General features: G+C 34.6%; 1 protein-coding gene across 1 annotated transcript in view; it reads right to left on the bottom strand.

Moving 5' to 3' along the window:
- LOC125659669 (uncharacterized) overlaps positions 1 to 20,564 on the bottom strand; it is a 62,339-nt gene continuing 41,775 nt past the window's right edge. Inside the window, exons 27-42 of the mRNA XM_056142964.1 lie at positions 20,526 to 20,553; positions 15,168 to 15,237; positions 14,830 to 15,029; positions 10,423 to 10,500; positions 9,962 to 10,141; positions 9,427 to 9,463; positions 6,457 to 6,488; positions 4,826 to 4,849; positions 3,022 to 3,137; positions 2,485 to 2,614; positions 2,263 to 2,367; positions 1,991 to 2,074; positions 1,852 to 1,885; positions 1,496 to 1,587; positions 1,149 to 1,332; positions 1 to 265 (exon numbers count right to left, since the gene is read on the bottom strand). Of these exons, the coding sequence (XP_055998939.1) occupies positions 226 to 265; positions 1,149 to 1,332; positions 1,496 to 1,587; positions 1,852 to 1,885; positions 1,991 to 2,074; positions 2,263 to 2,367; positions 2,485 to 2,614; positions 3,022 to 3,137; positions 4,826 to 4,849; positions 6,457 to 6,488; positions 9,427 to 9,463; positions 9,962 to 10,141; positions 10,423 to 10,500; positions 14,830 to 15,029; positions 15,168 to 15,237; positions 20,526 to 20,553 (1,434 nt within the window). The 3' untranslated portion in view covers positions 1 to 225. The remainder of the gene's footprint in view (positions 266 to 1,148; positions 1,333 to 1,495; positions 1,588 to 1,851; positions 1,886 to 1,990; positions 2,075 to 2,262; positions 2,368 to 2,484; positions 2,615 to 3,021; positions 3,138 to 4,825; positions 4,850 to 6,456; positions 6,489 to 9,426; positions 9,464 to 9,961; positions 10,142 to 10,422; positions 10,501 to 14,829; positions 15,030 to 15,167; positions 15,238 to 20,525; positions 20,554 to 20,564) is intronic.

Raw genomic sequence — 20,564 nt, forward strand, 5'->3', positions numbered from 1 at the left:
TTTTCCTGTAAATTCAATGAATACAAGTCATATGTACAAAGTATTTCAGACTCAAAATGGATTCAAAATGAAATGATTTATTAACAAAATGGTTGTGATGATACATGTATAAGCAAACTGTCAGTAATTAAAAGATGAAAATAAAATTTAAAAAAAATCCTATAAAATGAGACATGATTAAATGCAACAATGCTCATTTAAAGTAGAATGAAATCCATCACTGAACTAGTATGGCTTTGGTCTTCTGTCTTGCCTGCCCATTCCCCTGTAAAGAAAAATACAATATAATCATTTTGGAACCAAAGATTTTTGTACATATAGATTAAAAACGTTCAAAGGTAAACAAGTATTGAACATTTGTGTTTTGCAAAAGTAAATGGATGATGCTTTCCTGAATAGTGGACTTTGACCCAGATGGAGGGAAATGACCTTTTCCCATATAGGTTAGCAGGATGAATTTTTTGAAAGACTTTTTGGGGGTGGGTGGGGGTGGGGTGGATGTTGGTTTGCCTTATCCAGTATTATTCATGAAAGTTGTTACTATCTATGTACATGGTGATAAGTGTGAGTGTTATCAAGGCGATTCATGTGGTGACATTTATATGCGAGTGTTCCCAAGTTGATGCACATGGTTAGTGTACTCTAGATAAAATACACCACAACAGTTTAATGTAACTGTACCCAAGTGGACTTCAGTGGTGCTAATTCAAGGTGATTTACATGTTAACCAATCAATGTGATCATACGTGTTGTAATATTCAGTCACAATTCTTTTAAACAATTGTTCACAACAGCAGGCTTTTGAACCTTTCTTTAATCTTTTGCATCTCCTTTTAATGCTCTGCTCTAGCAAGAGATATGTTTGGGGAGAAAAAAAATCCTATTTAAGATCATATTTCACTGTCCATCCTGTCTAATCTGCTATGGTGTGTGAAAAGAGTTGGAAATTAAAATTACAAGTTTGGAATTAACAGTGAAACAAATTACACATGGACATCATACTACATGTATATCATTTTCACGGTGTATCTGTATACCATTTTGTTAAAGAGTTGCATCATATTTACTCTAGCAACTCAAATTTTCTTCAGGAATGTTCTCATTTTGTGGTTACTTGAAAGAGTTTTCACTATTGCTAATGAAAATACCTGTCTCTGCCTCCACCTCCTCTGTCTCCACCACCTCGGCCTCCTCGGAATCCACCACCACCGCGACCTCTGTCACCAAATCCCCCGCCTCTACCACGTCCACCGCCAAAACCACCTCCACCACCGCGACCACCCCTGTCAAAGCCACCTCGGCCTCCTCTCATTCCTCCTCTACCACGGTATCCTACAAATCAAATTTGGTGACCATTCATTCAATTTCATTGATTCATCGAATTCTTTCAATAATTCACCTTCAATTTGATTTAGATTTTAATAGTACTGTTGAAATAATTTCAAAGATAATAGAAAGATTCAAGACTAAAAGCAACAATCTGTTGTGACCATACCATCATCATCTCCTCCTCCTCCACCTCCTGGTCTGGGGGCATTACATCGATTACAGTTGTTCCTCCATGAAAAGTTGTTATTTCCACATTCACTGTTAAGAAACACATTCACACAAATTACAGTACATAATAATGAAAGCAACACTGCGTATAAATGAATTTTGTTGGATGACAATGGGTAGATCTATATACAATTCCTATTGAATGCTTTTAAAATCTTCTACAAGTATTTATTCATTTTTTATGCTACTACACAAAAAAGAAAACAAAAAAAAAGAAATTGGTTATCATGACCCGTGCCACTACAGGGAGAATGCTCTTTTCACATTCTAAAGTACAAAATTTCAAATACTTACTCATTTGGACAGGTCCAATCTCCTTCTCTGCCACCTTGATAATAAAATAGTTTTTCTTAAGCAACAATAAATAATAAATTTACACTGTAATTCAATATGACTCTAAAACTATAACATTAACATTTAATACTAATCTTACCATCACCGCCGCCACCACCACCTCCTCCGTATCCTCCTCTACCTCCTCTGGAACCACCGCCGCCACCACCACCACCTCCACCTCCTGTAATGTATGAACAAAATTAAAAAATATACACGGTTTTACACTATCATACTCAATTCCGTATAGTTTGCATATCAACTGTTATGACACAAGTCTCTTGAAATGATTTTAGAAAAGGGTAAAGAAATATATTGTATGAGCGCTAGAGAACAAGACTTTACAGGCCCACTTTTTCAGTTATGACGTACCACGGCCAAATCCTCCTCCTCTCCCCCCTCTTCCACCTCCAAAGTTATTGTTCATCTTCCTTGTAGCAATCTCCACTTTTATTGTATTACCACCAAAGTCTTTTTCTACATAAAAATAAAAAATATTTAATTTTACATAAGTCTTCCATGTCAATAGACCTACAGTGTATATAGTCCATCTGAAAACCCATGTCAATATTATATCTTAAAATTAATACATACCATTAAACCAATTAATTGCTGCCTTTGCCGTTTCAGAATCGTCGTACGTGATTGTGGCTTCTCCCTTTGGTCGACCACTGTTCTTATCTTTATAGATCCATACTTTAGGTTTTCCAGTTCTCTTGTCAGTCTGCAATGAAACAAGGATAAATTTTCTAAGTCATCTTTGGCCATATTCTACATTGCAACATGGTAATGCTGCCAGAATCAAATTTGATGACCAGTAATATATCAACCAATTAGAATTGTCAAGACTTGACAGAATATATTCCAAACCAAGACTACATCAACAGTACCCATAACAAAAAAAAATCCTGGAAAACTTTTTGACTTAATTTAACCCTAAAGTACATCACAAAGCAGATGGAATGCAAACTCAACTCTTTTGCTTCTTGGGGGAGAAACTGTCACCAAATTTCAATGCTGTAAATGCATCCGTATTGTACCCCCCCCCCCCTTTTCAGAAAACATTACCTCAGACAGACAGCGCCACAACACGTCCCGTCTTACAACAAGCATATAAAGAAAGTATCTAACCTTTATAACACCAATGCTGCCGAAGTGTTGAACCAGACCATCTTCAACAATATCCTCAGGTAGGCCTGACACAAAGATGGTGTCTACCATCTCCACAATTTCCCCACTGCCACCACCTGACAATAATCACAATTACATTCTGAAACAGCTCATTCAATTCATTTGACCAAATGTTGAGGTATGCAAAATGCAAACCTTTAAAGGACATATCTCGTGTTTTCGAAGTATACAGAATTATATGCATTTTGTCTTCCTTATGCTTATAGAAATGAATTGTAATAGTTCGTTCGCTGAAGTATTGTGATAATTAGCCACAATACGGACTTAAATCTAAGCCCCGATTTCAAAAAGCCTAGCTAATTAGATAGGTAGTCACGTGGTACAGTGACGTCATATGTGACCTTCGTCGATCAACTTGTTGTAAAAGTAGTGTTCGATATTTTTAAAAACTCGGGTTTTAGGGGCCTAATTTATTTACCATGGATAACATTTATTTCGATGTTTGACAAATTTCCCGAGTCTTATATCTTTTAGCCACCAGTGCATACAAATAGCGACCCAAATGTAGCGAGAAAAGCGAGTATGAAATCTGCATAAATTTGCGAGTAAATAATGTTTACATGGGATCACTGTCTAAACACAATTTGGTAATGCCATTTCTGTAAACAACTGTAATTAGTGTTGTTGCTTTTCTAAAATAAACAGTGCAATAATTATTAAATTTATTTTTGGAGAAGTTAGATAGGCCTAAATTATGATACGGTTATGTATCATTGACAACTAGGCCTACTGTCACTGGTGCATTTCGAAAAAAAAAAATAATAAAGATCAAACTTATCGTGAAAATCACAATACTTTTAAATTATTTTATTAAAGCAATTTTATTAGGCCTAATAATTATTTTTTGTTATGGTCAACACGTTGTTACTTAGGAAGTGGGAGCGCGGCGTGCTGTTGTTGTAAACACGTACATGCGTTCCTTAAAAAAAATGAAAGCATTATAATTCAATTCAAAGTCGGGAAATATTATATTTTATTATTTATAATTGAAAGTGCAATTATCTTTTATCTTTAAATTTCATTTTTAAAACTACCAGTTGGTAGACATTGCTAGCAAAGTTCTGCCTATATGTTGTTACAAGTTGAAGGTCAGTTGGTGCGAGTGTGTATTGAATTCAAGAGCAGAACGGAATGCATATGCCATAGGCCTATATGTAACAGTGCATAGCTTCGATAGAACAATCTTCTCGCAGTTTATCTACGTCTTTGTCCAAGTGCTTGTTTGAAAAAGTACAGGGACAATTTCTACTAGGGGTTTTTATGGCAAAGTCGTAGTGCCGACAAAAAATATTCACATCTTGTCCCTCATACCTTCCTTCGAAAATTGTAAAAAACAGTCCAAATCCTCTCTACTGACAGCAAGTACACCCTTAAACGGCACAAAACACCCTAATGCAGTGTTATTTACAAGCTGTTAATGTGATAATTATTTGTTTGTCAATTAAATCTAATCTGTTTATGAAATGGCTATCAACTGTTTTCAAATCTTCTCGCTCGAGGTGGCATATGATGTCACAGATAATGGCGCGTAAAATATCGAAGAAAATATGCATATCGCAAGATTTGAATTTCATCGCTTTCAAACTCGAAAACTACGCAAACTGTTTCATTTAAAACACATGTAAAGTGGTTTTAGGCATGAAATGAATTAATTTTGCTGAGAAAATTAAAAAGTTTAAAAACATGCGATGTGTCCTTTAAATGATGACACAATATTGATGCACGTAATTCTTCAGATACTTACCACGATCATCCCTGCCTCTGTCTCCTACAAAAATCAACAGGATAATTAGAATGCCAATATTGCCATTCTGGACTTACAGCAGTGTTCGAAATTTGTTTAAATCTTGGTATAGACCATGGGTCTATGCCAAAACAAGATGACATAGACCTCATTGAATTGGCATAGACCGCAACATCTCGAGAGAGAGAAAAAAAAAACCATGACTTAAAAGCATCGTTATTTACTTCTAATGTACTTAAAAAGCATAACAATGTCCTCCTTTTCTCATAATGTTCATCAGACATTGACTTTTGGGTTAACTTTAAACTTAGAAAATTGGCCTATAGACAATTTGGTCTATCTCAATTACAACTGGCATAGACCGGTGTCATTTGACGTAGACTCGGTTTATGGTTAATTTCGAACACTGTTATTAAGAAAAATCATATTCCCTACTTTACACAAATTGTTTTCAGTTTATGGTGCAATGATTCATTGAAGCATGCTGCATAGATCATATTCTATACCATGAAATTCAATGAACCAGCACTGCTTATGTTCGTGTTTTGTTAAGCTATTTTACAGGTCTTTGATTTACAAACTCAATTTGATGTCAACCTTTGTATCATATACATACAGTAGAAGTACATGCTGGGGGTCTGAGGACCGCAGGCCCCCAACCACTGAAGACCTTCATCAACGGATGAACCAGGTCAAATTTAGTTATAATATCTGTAAGACATCACTACTAAATATTTACCAACTAGTTCATTTGATAATCATAAAGGAATGGGCAAGTTTTTCTACAAGGACTCAAGTAAACAAACCACTCACATTTGTTACCACAAGCTCTATTTTGGAACCTCTTTAAACAATTTTTTTATTATCAAATTTCCACTTCTTTCTCACTCAATTATTTGAGTTTTGTTGATGAGTTGGAGTTCTAGTAGGCTTTTTTAATGTCATATCATACCCCCCCCCCCCCCCCCCCCCCCCCCCAAGAGATTTCAAGAACAGTGCACTAAACATGCACACAGATTTCTTTGTAGACTTAATAATCCTTTGCCATTTCGACTTGCATTTATCTTTCAAATGCTTCTAAGAAATAATAGATATCAATATCTATACTAGATTTTGGATGACTTTTAGAAAGAGCAACAGTGCAATTCATAACGAAAATTTGTAGAAATTACTCAATATTGTAATGGTTGACAGGTCCAACAGACATTTTAATATCATAGAAACATTCCTACAACAATTCCTTCACAAACTCATAATTTTAAAACAGCTCATTCTTTTTCACACACTCCCGTCTTCTAAATTTTATTTTACACCATTGTTTAATACACACTATATACTGTGTGATTTGTGTACCTTTTGAAGCCTCTATTTCATATGTTTTTAATGTACTTGTATTATTCGTAAGTTGGAACAATATTCATTCTATACACTTCAATTATACCAACAGCAGGTTGTGATCCATTAGGAGGTTGTTCAGTGTACCATTCACCAATCATCACAATTTTCCCCCCTCTTCCTAATCTACCCGAGACCATATTTTTTTTAAAATTGGACAAGCCATTAAAGACAACATACATGTATATAAAACAGTGATTATAAAAGTATTGATGGTAACTTGTTACCCGACTTACCACCAAATTTGTTGAAACCTCCTCTACCACCACTGAAATGTATTACATGGATTCATGATCTCGACTGAAGCCTGTACATTGTACAGAATCAGTCGAGACATGGGCTGTCCTCTGTGTTCATCTGTAGGCGGTTGTCTATACCCCTAACACTGCCTCTTAATCTGGGCAGTTTCATAACTCAAACATGACAATAATGTAGGCTGTTGCAAAGTTACCCAATACAATCCCAATGTTCTACTTTCTATTAAATTTGTTGCGTTAACCTCTTGTGTTGTTTTAAACCCTACTGCTGTGGCTCTGGTTGACTCTTGTATTTCTTCTACTATTTCAAGGCAAAATATACACTTATTTAAAGCTCACTGGATAAAACATACATCATTCAACCTTTGAAGTCATATCTACTGCATTTGGATTACCTTTAAAATTCTCTATCAACAGCTAGACTTTAAATCATTTTTCTTAACATTATCATACACTATGAAAATTAAGTAAAGGTCTCATCATTTTCAAATGAAATATCATTTAATCTATTTTGAAAATGTTCATGATCAGTTATCATGTTACAGACCTCACCCATATAACATGTATTGTATTGTTACCACATTTATACAAGTTTTGACCCAGAATCATTCTCAAATACACAATGTCATCCACCATAACTTGATTTCTATATAAAATGGTACTGATAAGAATATCGACTATATTTGGAATAAGTACTATTTCAGCAATATTTTTTTAAACACTGAAAATGCGACATATATGTCAAAGATACAGTTAACTATGAATTTTCTCTAGTAAGAATCTTGTGTAACTTGCAAGTGATGGAGAGGGTATATATAGCCATTGTCTGTTGTTGCCAAATCCTTTTTTGGTGTGAATCTAATATTGTTGGGGTCACTTTACATGATCAACAAAAAAACCCTCTTTTCCAAACTTTTAATTATCATTTTAGTCTACTTATTCTAATTATAGTCAAAACATGCAAAAGAAAAAAATAATAATATATATATCTTTAAATTTTGTTTATCTATTAAGTACTATTTGTAAAGATAAATCATGGGAAAAAAGAAAGATTTAATTGCTGGTTCAAAATAGTGAACCAATTTTAAATTATAATTGATATTCTGAACATCACTATAAAATGACACAAAAATTAAAAATTCGGGTTGCATACCCTGGCTAAAATCGACACATGCATGATAGTTTAATAAACTTTTTAAAACTTGTTTATTAATGAAGAGCACTACAGAACATGGACACTATCTAGAATGTAATGGACTTTTCTTTTGGTTATCAGTCATATTCCACACCAATCTTTTCACTCTGTAAACTACAACCAGAGCCACATGTACTGCCCCTGTAAACTCACATTTTTACACTCTTTTAAACCAAATTATATATACCCAAGGACTCGCTGGACAAGGAATGCAATTTAAGATGTACCTCTTGCATGTTTTTTTCTGCAGCCATAAGTAAAGGGTGAATGGATGCCTTGAGTAAAGCTTCCGATATAATTCTATGACCAATGCATAGATAGCTAATACCTCTATTATACCACATTGACAACTTCAGTGTTCACGGATCAGCATTTTCTACATCTGGTCCAAAGGACCAACTACTTTAAAACTTGTTCTTTTTCATTCAGACAACAATCATCTTTTTCATTCAGTTAACAATTATCTACTTTAACTTCTAATACACAAAATAACCTACACCAAGGACTATCTCCCATATATCACACACTATGTTTTCAAACATCTTTGCAATGACAATATATCATATAGGTTCTAGTTGTTGCAGATTTTCCTGAATATTTGTCAGTCTTGGGTTCATGGACAGACCTTAGTTTCAAACACCGGCATTATTGAGATTTTAGCAATACTTTTCAGATCTTTCACATGGTGCCAACATCTAATAGAAGCAAAGCCTACACATATTTTATCCTAATCACAATCCATTCTTGATTGCACATCCTGACAATGTTCCCTGTCTCTCAGCACCATCTCACTCACCAGCAATAGAAACTGAAATTGTGTCCATTTAAACTCTGTAAACTCATCCTGCTTACAGATTTCATCAAATCTTGATTGCAGCAATTGTAACACAACATTTGAAATTTCAGTCATACACACAACATCTTCATGACTATTGTTAACACCAATGCATTCTAATTTCATCACAAGAGACGAATCTGCAATTAATGAAGTGGGTGACATTATATTCATTCTCATAATGCTTTGTTTTTAACCAGAATATTAATTTGAACAGCAGTAAATAATGATATCACAATGGAATTTACATCATGCCTACAACTTAGACATGTTTTATAATTTTGCTATAGGAAGTACATGTAAGACCCAAGTCTCTTTTCATAACAGACTATTAACTATGACTCAACTCGGGTGATAAAAAAAATATATGGCTGCAGATTTTGTACGCTGGGAACCATTCTGTGATACCGACATGTATAACTACCTAATCTTAAGACCCTACATGTACATTGTACCAGCGAGTCCACTATCTAACCATAATTTCTTTTTAAAGCACACAATAGTGCAATTCACTACAATGAACCTTCAATAGGTTATCAAAGTTTTGCAACAAAATACATAGTCAACACCGATTCAAATGGTCACCTGTTGGAAATAGACTCTAAAATTGCATATATGGGTTAAGTTATATACATACATGTGCACTCAATTCACATACGTAACCTTGACTCATTGATTTACAGGAAATCTACATTAAAGGTACTTTTCCAAACACATTCAGTACTTGTGTTGCATTTTAACTCGTTTTCAACTACTCATTTTTTTCTTAAACATCTTTTTTTTTAATTTTTTTTTTTTTAACATATCACCATATTGACTCAATTACCCTTTTTAGTACCTCAAAATACTTTTTCCAGTAGCTATTTACGCCCATAATGCGCTTACCCTTCCTTACAAAAGCTAATGAAAAGTAACCTACCCATAGCTACCACTATCTCTGCTGCCACCTCGACCACCTATAATAAAAACAAATGAAAATATGCAATAACAAACCATATAACTTCTGAATCATCTGAATCGCAAATCATAGCGTACCTGGCTATGTCCTAATTACCAACAAGACTGAAATTTATGTGGACCTTGGCTTTTCCTGCAATTCATTTTTGTTTTTCCTGTTTTTGTCCCATTTAACCCCTTTCATGAATTTTATTGACCCTACTGTCGTATTTGTCCCTGGCCTTCAAGTCAAAAATTATTTCCACATGCCAAACTCGATTACATTTAGTCTGTAGAGGCAATCAATAAGAGAAAAGTGTGCAATGCATCGTTCAATATGAATAATGAAAGATAACATTTTGATTGGAAAAGCTCGGGTCTGGTGAGCTAAAAAGTATTATATGCATGTACATAGAGAATAACATGGCCATTGAAATATACTCATCAAATCTATGTTTCTTTTCTATCAACGACTATAGTAAAAAAGAATAAGGATATTCCCATCCTGAATGCCTTACCTCTCATGCCCCCTCGGTCACCATATCCCCCGCCCCTGTCTTGTCTGTAGTTATCCTGAGATCCATAACTTCCTCCTCCATAACCACCACCCCCAGACTGTGGTCCCCCTCCATAGCTGCCAGTCTGACCCCCACTTTGTCCCCCATATGACCCACCACCCGATGCCTGGGCTTGATAACCTGCAAGTTACAATAAGGACTTAATGTCAGATTGTTTTCCATTTGATTATCATATCATGACTGATCATATCACACTTGATGAAATGCCTCAACTGTGCATTCATAACAGTTACATGAGAAATATACAAAACTGAAATGTACGAAACAAGCACAACTAGTTTTATATAAACTCTGTCAGATGTCCAACTAGATCTATCTTGCCTCCCCCTCTCCCCCCTTTATCCCTGGTTTTAAACACATCCATGATCATTTCCTGATTTTACCTGTGTTCTGTGACTTACCCCCTCCCTGCTGTCCGTATCCACCACTCTGGCCACCATATGACCCTGCTCCTCCTCCTTGGGACTGGGTCTGATAACCTACAATAAAAGAAATAAACATGCATATTTTTCTTACTTTGTTCAATCTACATCCTTGACCTCTGACCAGTTTTTAATTCTCCTGTTCATTTCTGTGCAATGCAACTGAAATTTTATATTAAGATTGCCATGCAATATACATACATGTATGAACATCAGTCAACGAAAAAAGTACAGAATTTACCAATAAAAAATATATGCAACTTTTTAGAACCCTACCTTTCGACAAAAATAGACTCTTTATTATTGCAATAATAAAACAAAATAATTCACCAAGACTAGAACCCTTGGTCTCAATCATTTCCCCAATTCAGAACTTTCATAACACCTTAGCTTTAATAACAGTTTAAAATGTTTCAACAAGTAAAAATACATTCATCTTCTTTCCATAAGCCAAATCAATGTGAACACTCATAAACCAACCCAAGTTGAACAACAGTTACGCTCTGAAATTTTGTTAAACTTTCAATAATACTTTTTACAACTACAAGATTCAAGACTGTTTATGAAAATAATCACCAACAACTTTACAATATAAAAAAAGAAAAAAATCCAGGCACCCATAAAAATGTATGCTGTGCCAAGGTTTTCCATATACATGGTTTAAAAACCAATCATTAATGAAGAGCAGTTAGCAAGAATGACAAATCTATTCAGGGGTAATTGAAAATTATAACATCTTATAGTGCATCTACGGTTAACTGAAAAGTTGGTCAACAGTGGTAAAAACACACATATACAGTTCAGTGTGCATGTTCATGATTTCAGTTCAGTTTTATTTGGTTTAAAATATAACAATTTGTTTGCTACACATGCTACGATTGGTTCTATATGTTAATCAATGATATTCTGACCGATGAAACTCCATGTAACATTGACAATAGTAAAATGAAACATGGTGACAGTTGTAAAGAAATCACATGGGTGAAAATACTTTTAATTTACAGTACTAAGAAAGGGAGAGTAAGAAGTTTCTAACAATGAAATCATAGTCTGCAATATATGAAAGGGTGAGTTAAAGTATGCAATAGAACTACAGCTCATTATTCCCCACCTTAATCATTTGGTTGGTTTTTTTTATACCCCCCCCCCCCCATGAATTGATAAAATCATTACAATTGTAACAATACTGACAAGTTTTAACAATTTAAGGTAGCTCCATCCTCATGTAACTTATCAATATTAATGGTTAAAAGTGGAAAAACTTTATTAATTTCCACTCAATATAGTTTAATTTAATCAATAAAACCTATTAATTTCCACTCAATATAGTTTAATTTAATCAATAAAACCAAAGAAAATGTATATGTTGCCACCTTTTTAAAGATGTCAAACATACAAAAACAGAAGTTAACATCAACATCAGAAAATCACACATTTTCATTAAACAGAATAATAAAAATAGAGAAAAACTTGTTGAAATGACAAAATTTAGATATCAACAGTTTTAAAAAACTGCTAATTCATAAATATGTATAGATTAACTGTGGATATTAGGGAAACCAATGTATAATAGACATCCAGTAGAGGAAATTCCAGCATACGAGTTATTGCCCTCGACAAAATTTTTTTTAGTCATAAATAATTGATTATCTATGTAAAATATAAACTTTTTTCAGAATTAATAGTTTACCAGATTTTTTATTATATCCAGTGATTGAAATTCCTTAGAAAGATATATTTCTATCATGCGCAAAGTTTGAATTATTAAGATTTTTGCAAAAACCTATGACATCACATGAGGATCGATCAACTTTAAATGCACCAATTTGCTCTCAGCTGCTTTTTGAAAATCCAACTGGGGCTTCATTTACATCACGTGATTTTGAATGACATCAAAGGTGTTGTTTGCTCTCTTAAAAAAATTGTGAGAATTTTCAACTCCAGAAATGTATTATTTTTGCACAATTCATACTTTTTAACAATGCAAGAAAATTATCAAAATTTGTAATAAAATCTTCATTCCAAGAATTTGTTTTCTGAACTGAAAAATGTCTCAACTGTGACACCCTTACATCCAGAGTAAATTGGACCTTTTATTACCCTTTTTTATTTTGCTAAACCATGATCTAACACCACAACACTTTAGTGTCACATTCTATTGAATTGAATACTATAAGAGAACCATTAAAGAGAAAAGGTTGATATGTTTCGATAGCTGTAAAAAAAAAAAAATCATTACCAAGGACAAGAAAATGATAGGTACAGTTTATATTTACATCTTGGCAAGACTTTAATCAACATATCATTTGCTTGCAATTTGTAAACTTTATTGCTTTTAGCATTTTTGATTTTCTTATATGAAGATTGCTCCCTGTGGTGAGGCATTGAAACTTCTACGTGTCTAACTTCTTACTGTATTCAGTGAAAATTACAACAAAAATTTAAATGTTTGCAAAAATGCCAAAGACCTGTCTACCAACAACCCAAACAAATGCAGGGAAGAACCTGCTAATAATTTTTCAGCTTTATCTTAAGACATGTTTTACCATATATATAGTCTGAATATTGACTATGAATAATCTGTCTCCTTTTTGTTTAAGTACAATATGATAACACAAATAGCAGTCATGTTTCTGAATAAATAAATTCGTATAATTCATCTTGGAACGAAATTTTAGAAATCCTGTAAACTATTTTACACTTAACATGAATATAAAATGCATCAATAAAGTTCCTTGTTGGCAAGAATGTCGCAAGATGGACATTTTTTGCCCTTCAGATTGGGAGTTCTATGTTTGACCAAAAACTAAGAAATTCATATTGTTAACTGAATGACAATTTTCAAATAATGATACACTCATAACAATTCAATAACACTTTACTCTCATTGCATTCAAAATTTAACCATTCTGTTCTTTTGGGTTATGAAATTTACTTATTGTCATATCTGTCCTATATGCTATCAATAAAATAGAAACATGTACAGATTATTTGCAAAAAATTTAATTTTCACAAGGGAGATGCCACATTGATGATATTTTACAATCAATCCCAAGGTAACATAGATACACTGTTACATAAAACTTCCTTTAAACATCATAATACAAGTACTATATCTATGTCACTGCATAATATAATACTGTAGGAGCATGTACAACATTTCATTTTATTACTCGTCACTAAAAAGTTCTCTCAGCATCTTGTTCTCTTTATTAATTTCGGTTCATTAATTCATGCCTATCAATTCTGATCCTAAAGAGTTTGGGGGAAAGAGAAAACACTTAATAAAAAAAGGGCAAAACTAGGTCACACCTATTAGGGAAAATTTGATGTTTTTAATCAAATTCAGAATGGTGCCAAATAGAAGCATGGGGAAATCTTGCAAGAAAGTAAATTTGCTGAAATCAGGAACTGTTTCCACAATTTTGCTTCTTTTTATACAGTGCCCACACTTCAAATCGTTTCAAAAAAGAGAGTTTAAAACCTATTTAAAGACATCCAATTGACACAGGTACATTTCATTTTGAGAAATCTGCCGTTGAAACATCAAACCAAAAACATGCCTTTGAAACCAAGCATCTACTTTTAAAATAACTTGCATATTTCTATTGCACTCCATCAAAGACACATGTTTGTCTGGTGAAAAATTCTTGACATTTACCTTTGCAAGTATGCCCATTTGTTCACAAAACCACAAGAATTACCTGACTGCTGCGTGTACATTGCACCAGATTGTTGACCGTAGTTTTGACCATACGATCCATACTGGCCCTGACTACTCTGAGCTGAAAATTTAGCAGTACACACAGTAAAATATGCAAGTTCACAACATAATACACACTTCTTTCTGTTAACATTTGCAACAGTGTCTTAATGTAAAATGTCTGCATCATAAAAACAAAGGGTACAGATTACAGATATTCATTTTACATGAAATGCATAATAGTCTGTCAAAATGCTTCACACAAAACCAAAATAAAAAAAAATATATATTTGAATCTACATTAATCTTTCACAGAAATCTTTCTGTTGATGAAAACTCCCATGCTGTTCATGATATATACAATATGATGCCTAAAAATTCCCTTGTAGTCAACAGGAAACAGGATGCATTAAAGACTTTTAATCACCAAGCACAAAATGAAATGGCTATATCTCTGTCCATGATTAATTTTCATTCTATGAACCCAAGCTTTTCCGTCATAAAACCAAAATATTACCTCCTTGCTGAGCATATGAAGCATAGTTTTGAGTCATTTGTCCTTCTGTAAAACCATTTGATAGATTTGGGAAAAAAAAACCAACAAAAAAACCACACACCCCAAAACATGAAAAAACAATGTCTTCATACAGTTGACTTAACACAACAGGTGCTTGATTGATAGCTTACTTGTCTGCTGACCATATCCACTCTGCTGTTGCTGACCATACTGTTGGCCCCCATATCCTCCTGATGTGTCATATGACGCTTGAGTAGCTGGCTGTCCATATGCAGTGGTTTGGGCAGCTGCAGTCTGTCCAGCTTGTTGTCCATAAGCACTTTGGTCATACCCTGTGTAACCTTGCTGCTGATAGCCTTGTGTTGCCTACAAAATGTCAATCATTCATGTTCTACACTACTGGATAACAAACCAACCCACACCAAACCAGTGCATTAAATATAATTGGACTCCTTATGACTTTTTGAGGATTTTGGTACAAGAATTCTATGCAGTATCTCTTACTGTCTGTCCATAAACTCCTTGCTGTTGTCCATAAGCACTAGCATCAGTTGACTGTCCATATCCACTGTAACTGAAAAGACAACAATCTGTAAGTATTGTGTAGCAATACATATCCCCCACTAGCCCCAAGCCCATGTTAAAAGTCAAACTTGATCAGAATTATATTGAACTTGCATCAAACTACAATTTTCTTTAAAGTTATAGCGCAATGTCAGAAGCTTCCTAAATCAAACTATGACCAAACCAAAAAATCTGGAAAGAGCAGTGAAAACAAGAGGTACTGTGAGCAATGCTCACTAAGAATACCCCCCCCCTTACCCCAATCTCCCAAAGGGTGTTGGTAATAGGTATAAACTACCTCTTTTCTGAGTGTAAAAAACAAATGGCATGACAAACCTTGGGTATTCTTGTTTGTAGGGAGAAACGGATTATCTAGGAACACAGCATCTCCATGTGATGAAAAAAGCTGTTAAAGAATTTAAATGGAAACCATGTTGCAATTTCGATGTCCAGTGCGCGTGACCTTTGACCTCAAAATCGATAGGGAACATCTTCATCCCATGGGTAGTCCATATGTATGATATGGTGATTGTAGGTGGAAAGGATAACGCTTTAGAGCCCGGAAACTATATTGCTACTTCGATGTCCAGTGTGCTTGACCTTTGCCCTTTTGACCCCAAAATCGATAAGGAACACCTTCATCCCATGGGTAGTCCATATGTATGATATGGTGACGGTAGGTGGAAAGGATAATGCTTTAGAGCCCGGAAACCATATTGCTACTTCGATGCCCAGTGCGCTTGACCTTTGACCTCAAAATCGATAGGGAAAATCTTCATCCCATGGGTAGTCCATATATATGATATGGTGACGGTAGGTGGAAAGGATAATTACTTTTGATTGATGTAAAGAAAACCTAACGGTCCCCTCACCTGCCGATTAAATTAACTCGATTGTACATAGTTTGATGGATAGGCAGCTGAACATTGTTCTCAACACAAGTATATTTTAAGAAGGTGACTAAAAATAGAACTTTTACAAAAGAATTGAATGTAACTGTTATTAAAAGGCATAGGGTCTAAGATATTGGTAAAATTTTGCATGTTCCAAAAAGGTGACGAAATTAAAGATAACTAAAAATCACAAAAAGTTCTTCAGAAAGTTTACAAACACATTCGATATGATACAGATAGTAATTACAAAATGATTTCCCTGTTCTCATTTGCCTAAATTGGTACCCTGTTGACTTCGCATCTCTTTATGTTTGTGTGTAGCCACCAATCAGCAGGGTACCAGTTTAATATATTGTCCTCCAGACAAACATTTTATAAAAGACTAAAATGTCAAAATGACTTCAATTTCAAAGCACTGTATTATAGATAACTCATAATTAGACCAATTCAACTTAATTGATAAGATTATCATCCCTGCGCCCCCCAAGTTTTTTTATTTTGCGAAACTTGCGATTTCTGAAAAAATTTTCATTTCCGACTTTGGTAGTTACACTTTTCTTTACATTTCCGGTATAGCAACATGAAAAGCCATGTGAGGAAAATAGATATGTTCTCTTAATTTCTCACATTCTTGAATTAATTTTCTTCATATCTTGAAGTTTATGTTTTTGTGTTTGAAATTAAAGCTTAACCTTGAATTCGTCTGTGAAATAAGCATAGATTGATATCCATCTGGCATTAAATGATGCACAAAAACTCGTTTGTCATTAATACTTTTTTTAAGTTGAATTGGTCTTAATACTACAAATTTGTTTTTTGGAGTTCTTGCAAAATATTGTTATGTCATTTTTGAGAAAAAAGATAGACCCTATGCCTTTAAAATTGCATAATGTATATATAACTATAACAATTATAAATTCACTGTTGATTAAAATATTAAATCTGCAGCATAGGGTTCATTTCTTTTATTTGTAACAATTCTCCTTAGTTTTTAATGTTTATTTTTTAAGACTGATTCAAACACGACACAAGAGTACAAATCTTCAGACAGTTTTGTTAGACAATAATACTGAGGTAGATTTTTTGGCTTTTAATAGGCGAGCATGAAAAAGCATTCAGTATCTGAAGCCTAGGTCTTTGAGTGAAATATTACACTACTTAATCGCCAAGTTTTATCTAAAAAAAAAAAAAAACAGGTAAAAAACCTATGATGGTATATAATATGCACCACTTTCTGGCACCAAAAAAATTATATGAAAAAAGTGTGCATTATATCCGGCAAAATACGGTATATGGCAAAATTCACCAATTTTATCATTTAGAATCTTTATAAACCTCTCCTTTATTGATATTAACTGTCAAAACATTTAATAGGTGTCATCATTTCACTCCAGTAGTGACCGAAATGTTATATGTTGTGTACAGATAAACTGCAATTCAAATTATCTAACGAACCATATTCTGTTGGTATCTTAGTGGTGAAAATGCTTAATTCCAACAAGTGAATTAAATTTGCATATATCATTCATGCGCCATATTTGTTGTTTTTGGTGAATGTAAATTCAGAACCGAACCAAAATCCATAATTTATAATCAGCGCATCGAATCAAATGGTATGAGTTTCGATGTACCAAAATTTTCAGTGCCCAGTACAGCCCTAGTTTAGTGGTAGAGCATTCGCTTTTTAACTGGGAGGTAGAGAGTACAAACTCTGTTCGTGCATGGCTGCATCAAACCTTACTCTAGACGCAAACACAAAATTTAAGCTAAGGCCAATTCAACTTAATTAGTAGATTATCATCCAGGGTCACCAAAAAGTATGGTGCGGGTGGGAGGATTTTATTTTTCTGAGAAAAATATTGATGACAAATGAGTTTTTGTCAACACAAGTGCATCATCACTTAATCTATGCTTATTTCACAGACGAATTCCAGGTTAAGCTTTACTTTCAAACACAGAAAGATACCAAACTTCATCAAGATAGAAAGAACATTAATCCCATCCTTTCATTTACGCCCACAAGAAATTAAGAAAACCATATGATCCATTTTCTTCACGAGGCTTTTCACGTTGCTATACCAGAAATGTCAAGAAGTGCAGAGTTCTTGAAATTTCTTTTGAAGTGTCAGACATTTGGTCTGATACCGTTAGAAATATTGTCAGCCCAAACAAAATTTTGTCAGTCCAGAAAAAAATGCATTGCTTTTGAGGTTTTTATAAATTATATTTATAATCAACTACATGTGTTATTGTATTCAATCTCCATCTCAGCTATACGTTCATAAATTCTCCTTCCATACCCTTTCTCATCTTCCTCACACTCTGAATCTTCCTCAATTCACAGTCACTTTTTTGCTGCACTTCTCTCTCTCACCCTCCACTTTTCTCTCTATCCTGTCTATTCCTCTAAACTTCTTTCTCATCTTCCTCTGCAATCGTTTAAATTACTCTCTCTCACTTTGGTGCACTGCAGGGTTCCAACTTCGACTGAATACCTTAGGGGCCAAGTGGGCCCCTGAATAAGAAATCCTGTTAGCCCACATGAAATTTTAGTAGCCCACACATGAAATTGAATAACATGGGGTTTTTGTTTTTTTTTACAAGAAAAAAGAAATATCAGATCACATTGCAATTTATTTAAAAAATTAAAATATCAATATTTAAATTCCGTTTCCTTCTCCGTAATTCTTTCAAATACCTCTCTCATTTCCACTCTCATTTCGTCAACCTAGCAAAAATATCAGAGTTCATGGACTTGACAATCTTCGCGGCGTCTGACTTAAACGCACGTTTCTTCAGTTCTTATGTTATTTCAAAATTTCTCAGCTTTACGATGCTGTCAAGTTTATAACTTGGGCAAGCTCCAACAACGATTGGAGCTTTCGTGTCATGTTTTGTACACACAGCACGTCATCCCCTTTTCGCTGTCACCGAGCCGTATTCTTCCCTTCTTTCCACTTTGGTTAAAAACAGACACTTTCTTTTCGTTTGAAGTAACCCTTGCGTTGTTCAACTTCTGGTTTAAATACATTTTGGAAGGTTTGATACCCCAGGAATGTCTCGCCAAGTGGCAAAACCTCAACTGGAAGTTGAACTTCAATTATAATAGGACTCGGATCGGTCGCCAAGTGGGCGACGAGAACGAAAATTTTGGGTGCCCACAAGCAAAGTTTAGTCGCCAATGCGAGTGGGCGAGCGGTAATTTGGAACCCTGCTGCTGCAGGCGTAAATGGTCTTGCGACTTTGAGCAGATGGTGTCACCTAGCAATAGGCAAAACCGCATCAAACAAAAGCCATTGTCTCCCAGATTCCTGGTTTCTTTTCTCCTCGTAGTTCTCACAACAGATTCCTCAAGTTTACGTTTCAATGTCTTGCCGGATTTAGCATCGGTATGAAAATTTATGGGCCACATGGTCGCCATTTTCCCTGGTAAAAACAGACTTCGATCCTGATCTTTTATCGGCCATCAGGACCGACAATTAAGTAACTTGTGTCGGACGTTTACTACTTTTATCGGATAATCCGACATTTTTCAAGAACTCTGGAAGTGTAAATACCAGAGTTGGACATGGAAATTTTCCGGAAATCGCAAAATATTTTTCGGGTCGACAGATTTTTTTTAGGGGCGGGCAGGGATGATAATCTATCATTTAAGTTGAATTGGCCTAACAGAAGGACAGACAAACAAATCCACATATCAAAATATGAAATGTAAAAGATGAGCATAGAAAAATAACTAAACAAAAAACATATTTAAGTTGAACAAATTGTCTTATCAAACCATTTCATCACTGCAGCATTTTTGAGTCAAGAGAAACAATCAACACTTGTTTTCTTTAAAATAGACAGAATGGAAATCCAGGTCACAAATGCAAGTTTTGAGGATGCTAAAGTCAAATGCATTTACAGTTACACACACAGATTTACATTATTCACTTTCTAAGAATTTAGCGTATATAGACAATTTGAGATATCTATTTGTACATGACACAAGTAAATGTAACAAGTTTGCTACCCCTTTGAACTACCTAATCAACGCCTTTATCGCCTATGTTGAGAATTTCTATAAGCTTCTCTTAAGAGTTTCGAAATATTAATGAACAAAGCGTCCAGATGCTGGTGGAGGGTATACACATACGTGATGTCTGGAATATATCGGACTACACTTGGCATGATTTCCCATAAGCTTCGGAAAAATCAGTGAAGCGAGATGAAACTTGATTGGTAAACACGCATCATCCCATACCAAATTTAGCTTCATAAATCAAAGCATGTTGAAAAAAGTACTAAAAGAGCATAAAACTGTTGAAGGGGGGGGGGGGGGGGGGGGGGGGGGTGAAAGCAGGGAATTTTCCATTCAATTGACTTGCGAGGCAACAGACATTGGACTACACATTCAACTTACCCGCCAGCGGCTGTAGAATAACTGTACTCTGTAAAATAA

The sequence above is a fragment of the Ostrea edulis genome, chromosome 1 (assembly GCF_947568905.1).
Source record: "Ostrea edulis chromosome 1, xbOstEdul1.1, whole genome shotgun sequence".
NCBI classification, from domain to species: Eukaryota; Metazoa; Mollusca; class Bivalvia; order Ostreida; family Ostreidae; genus Ostrea; species Ostrea edulis.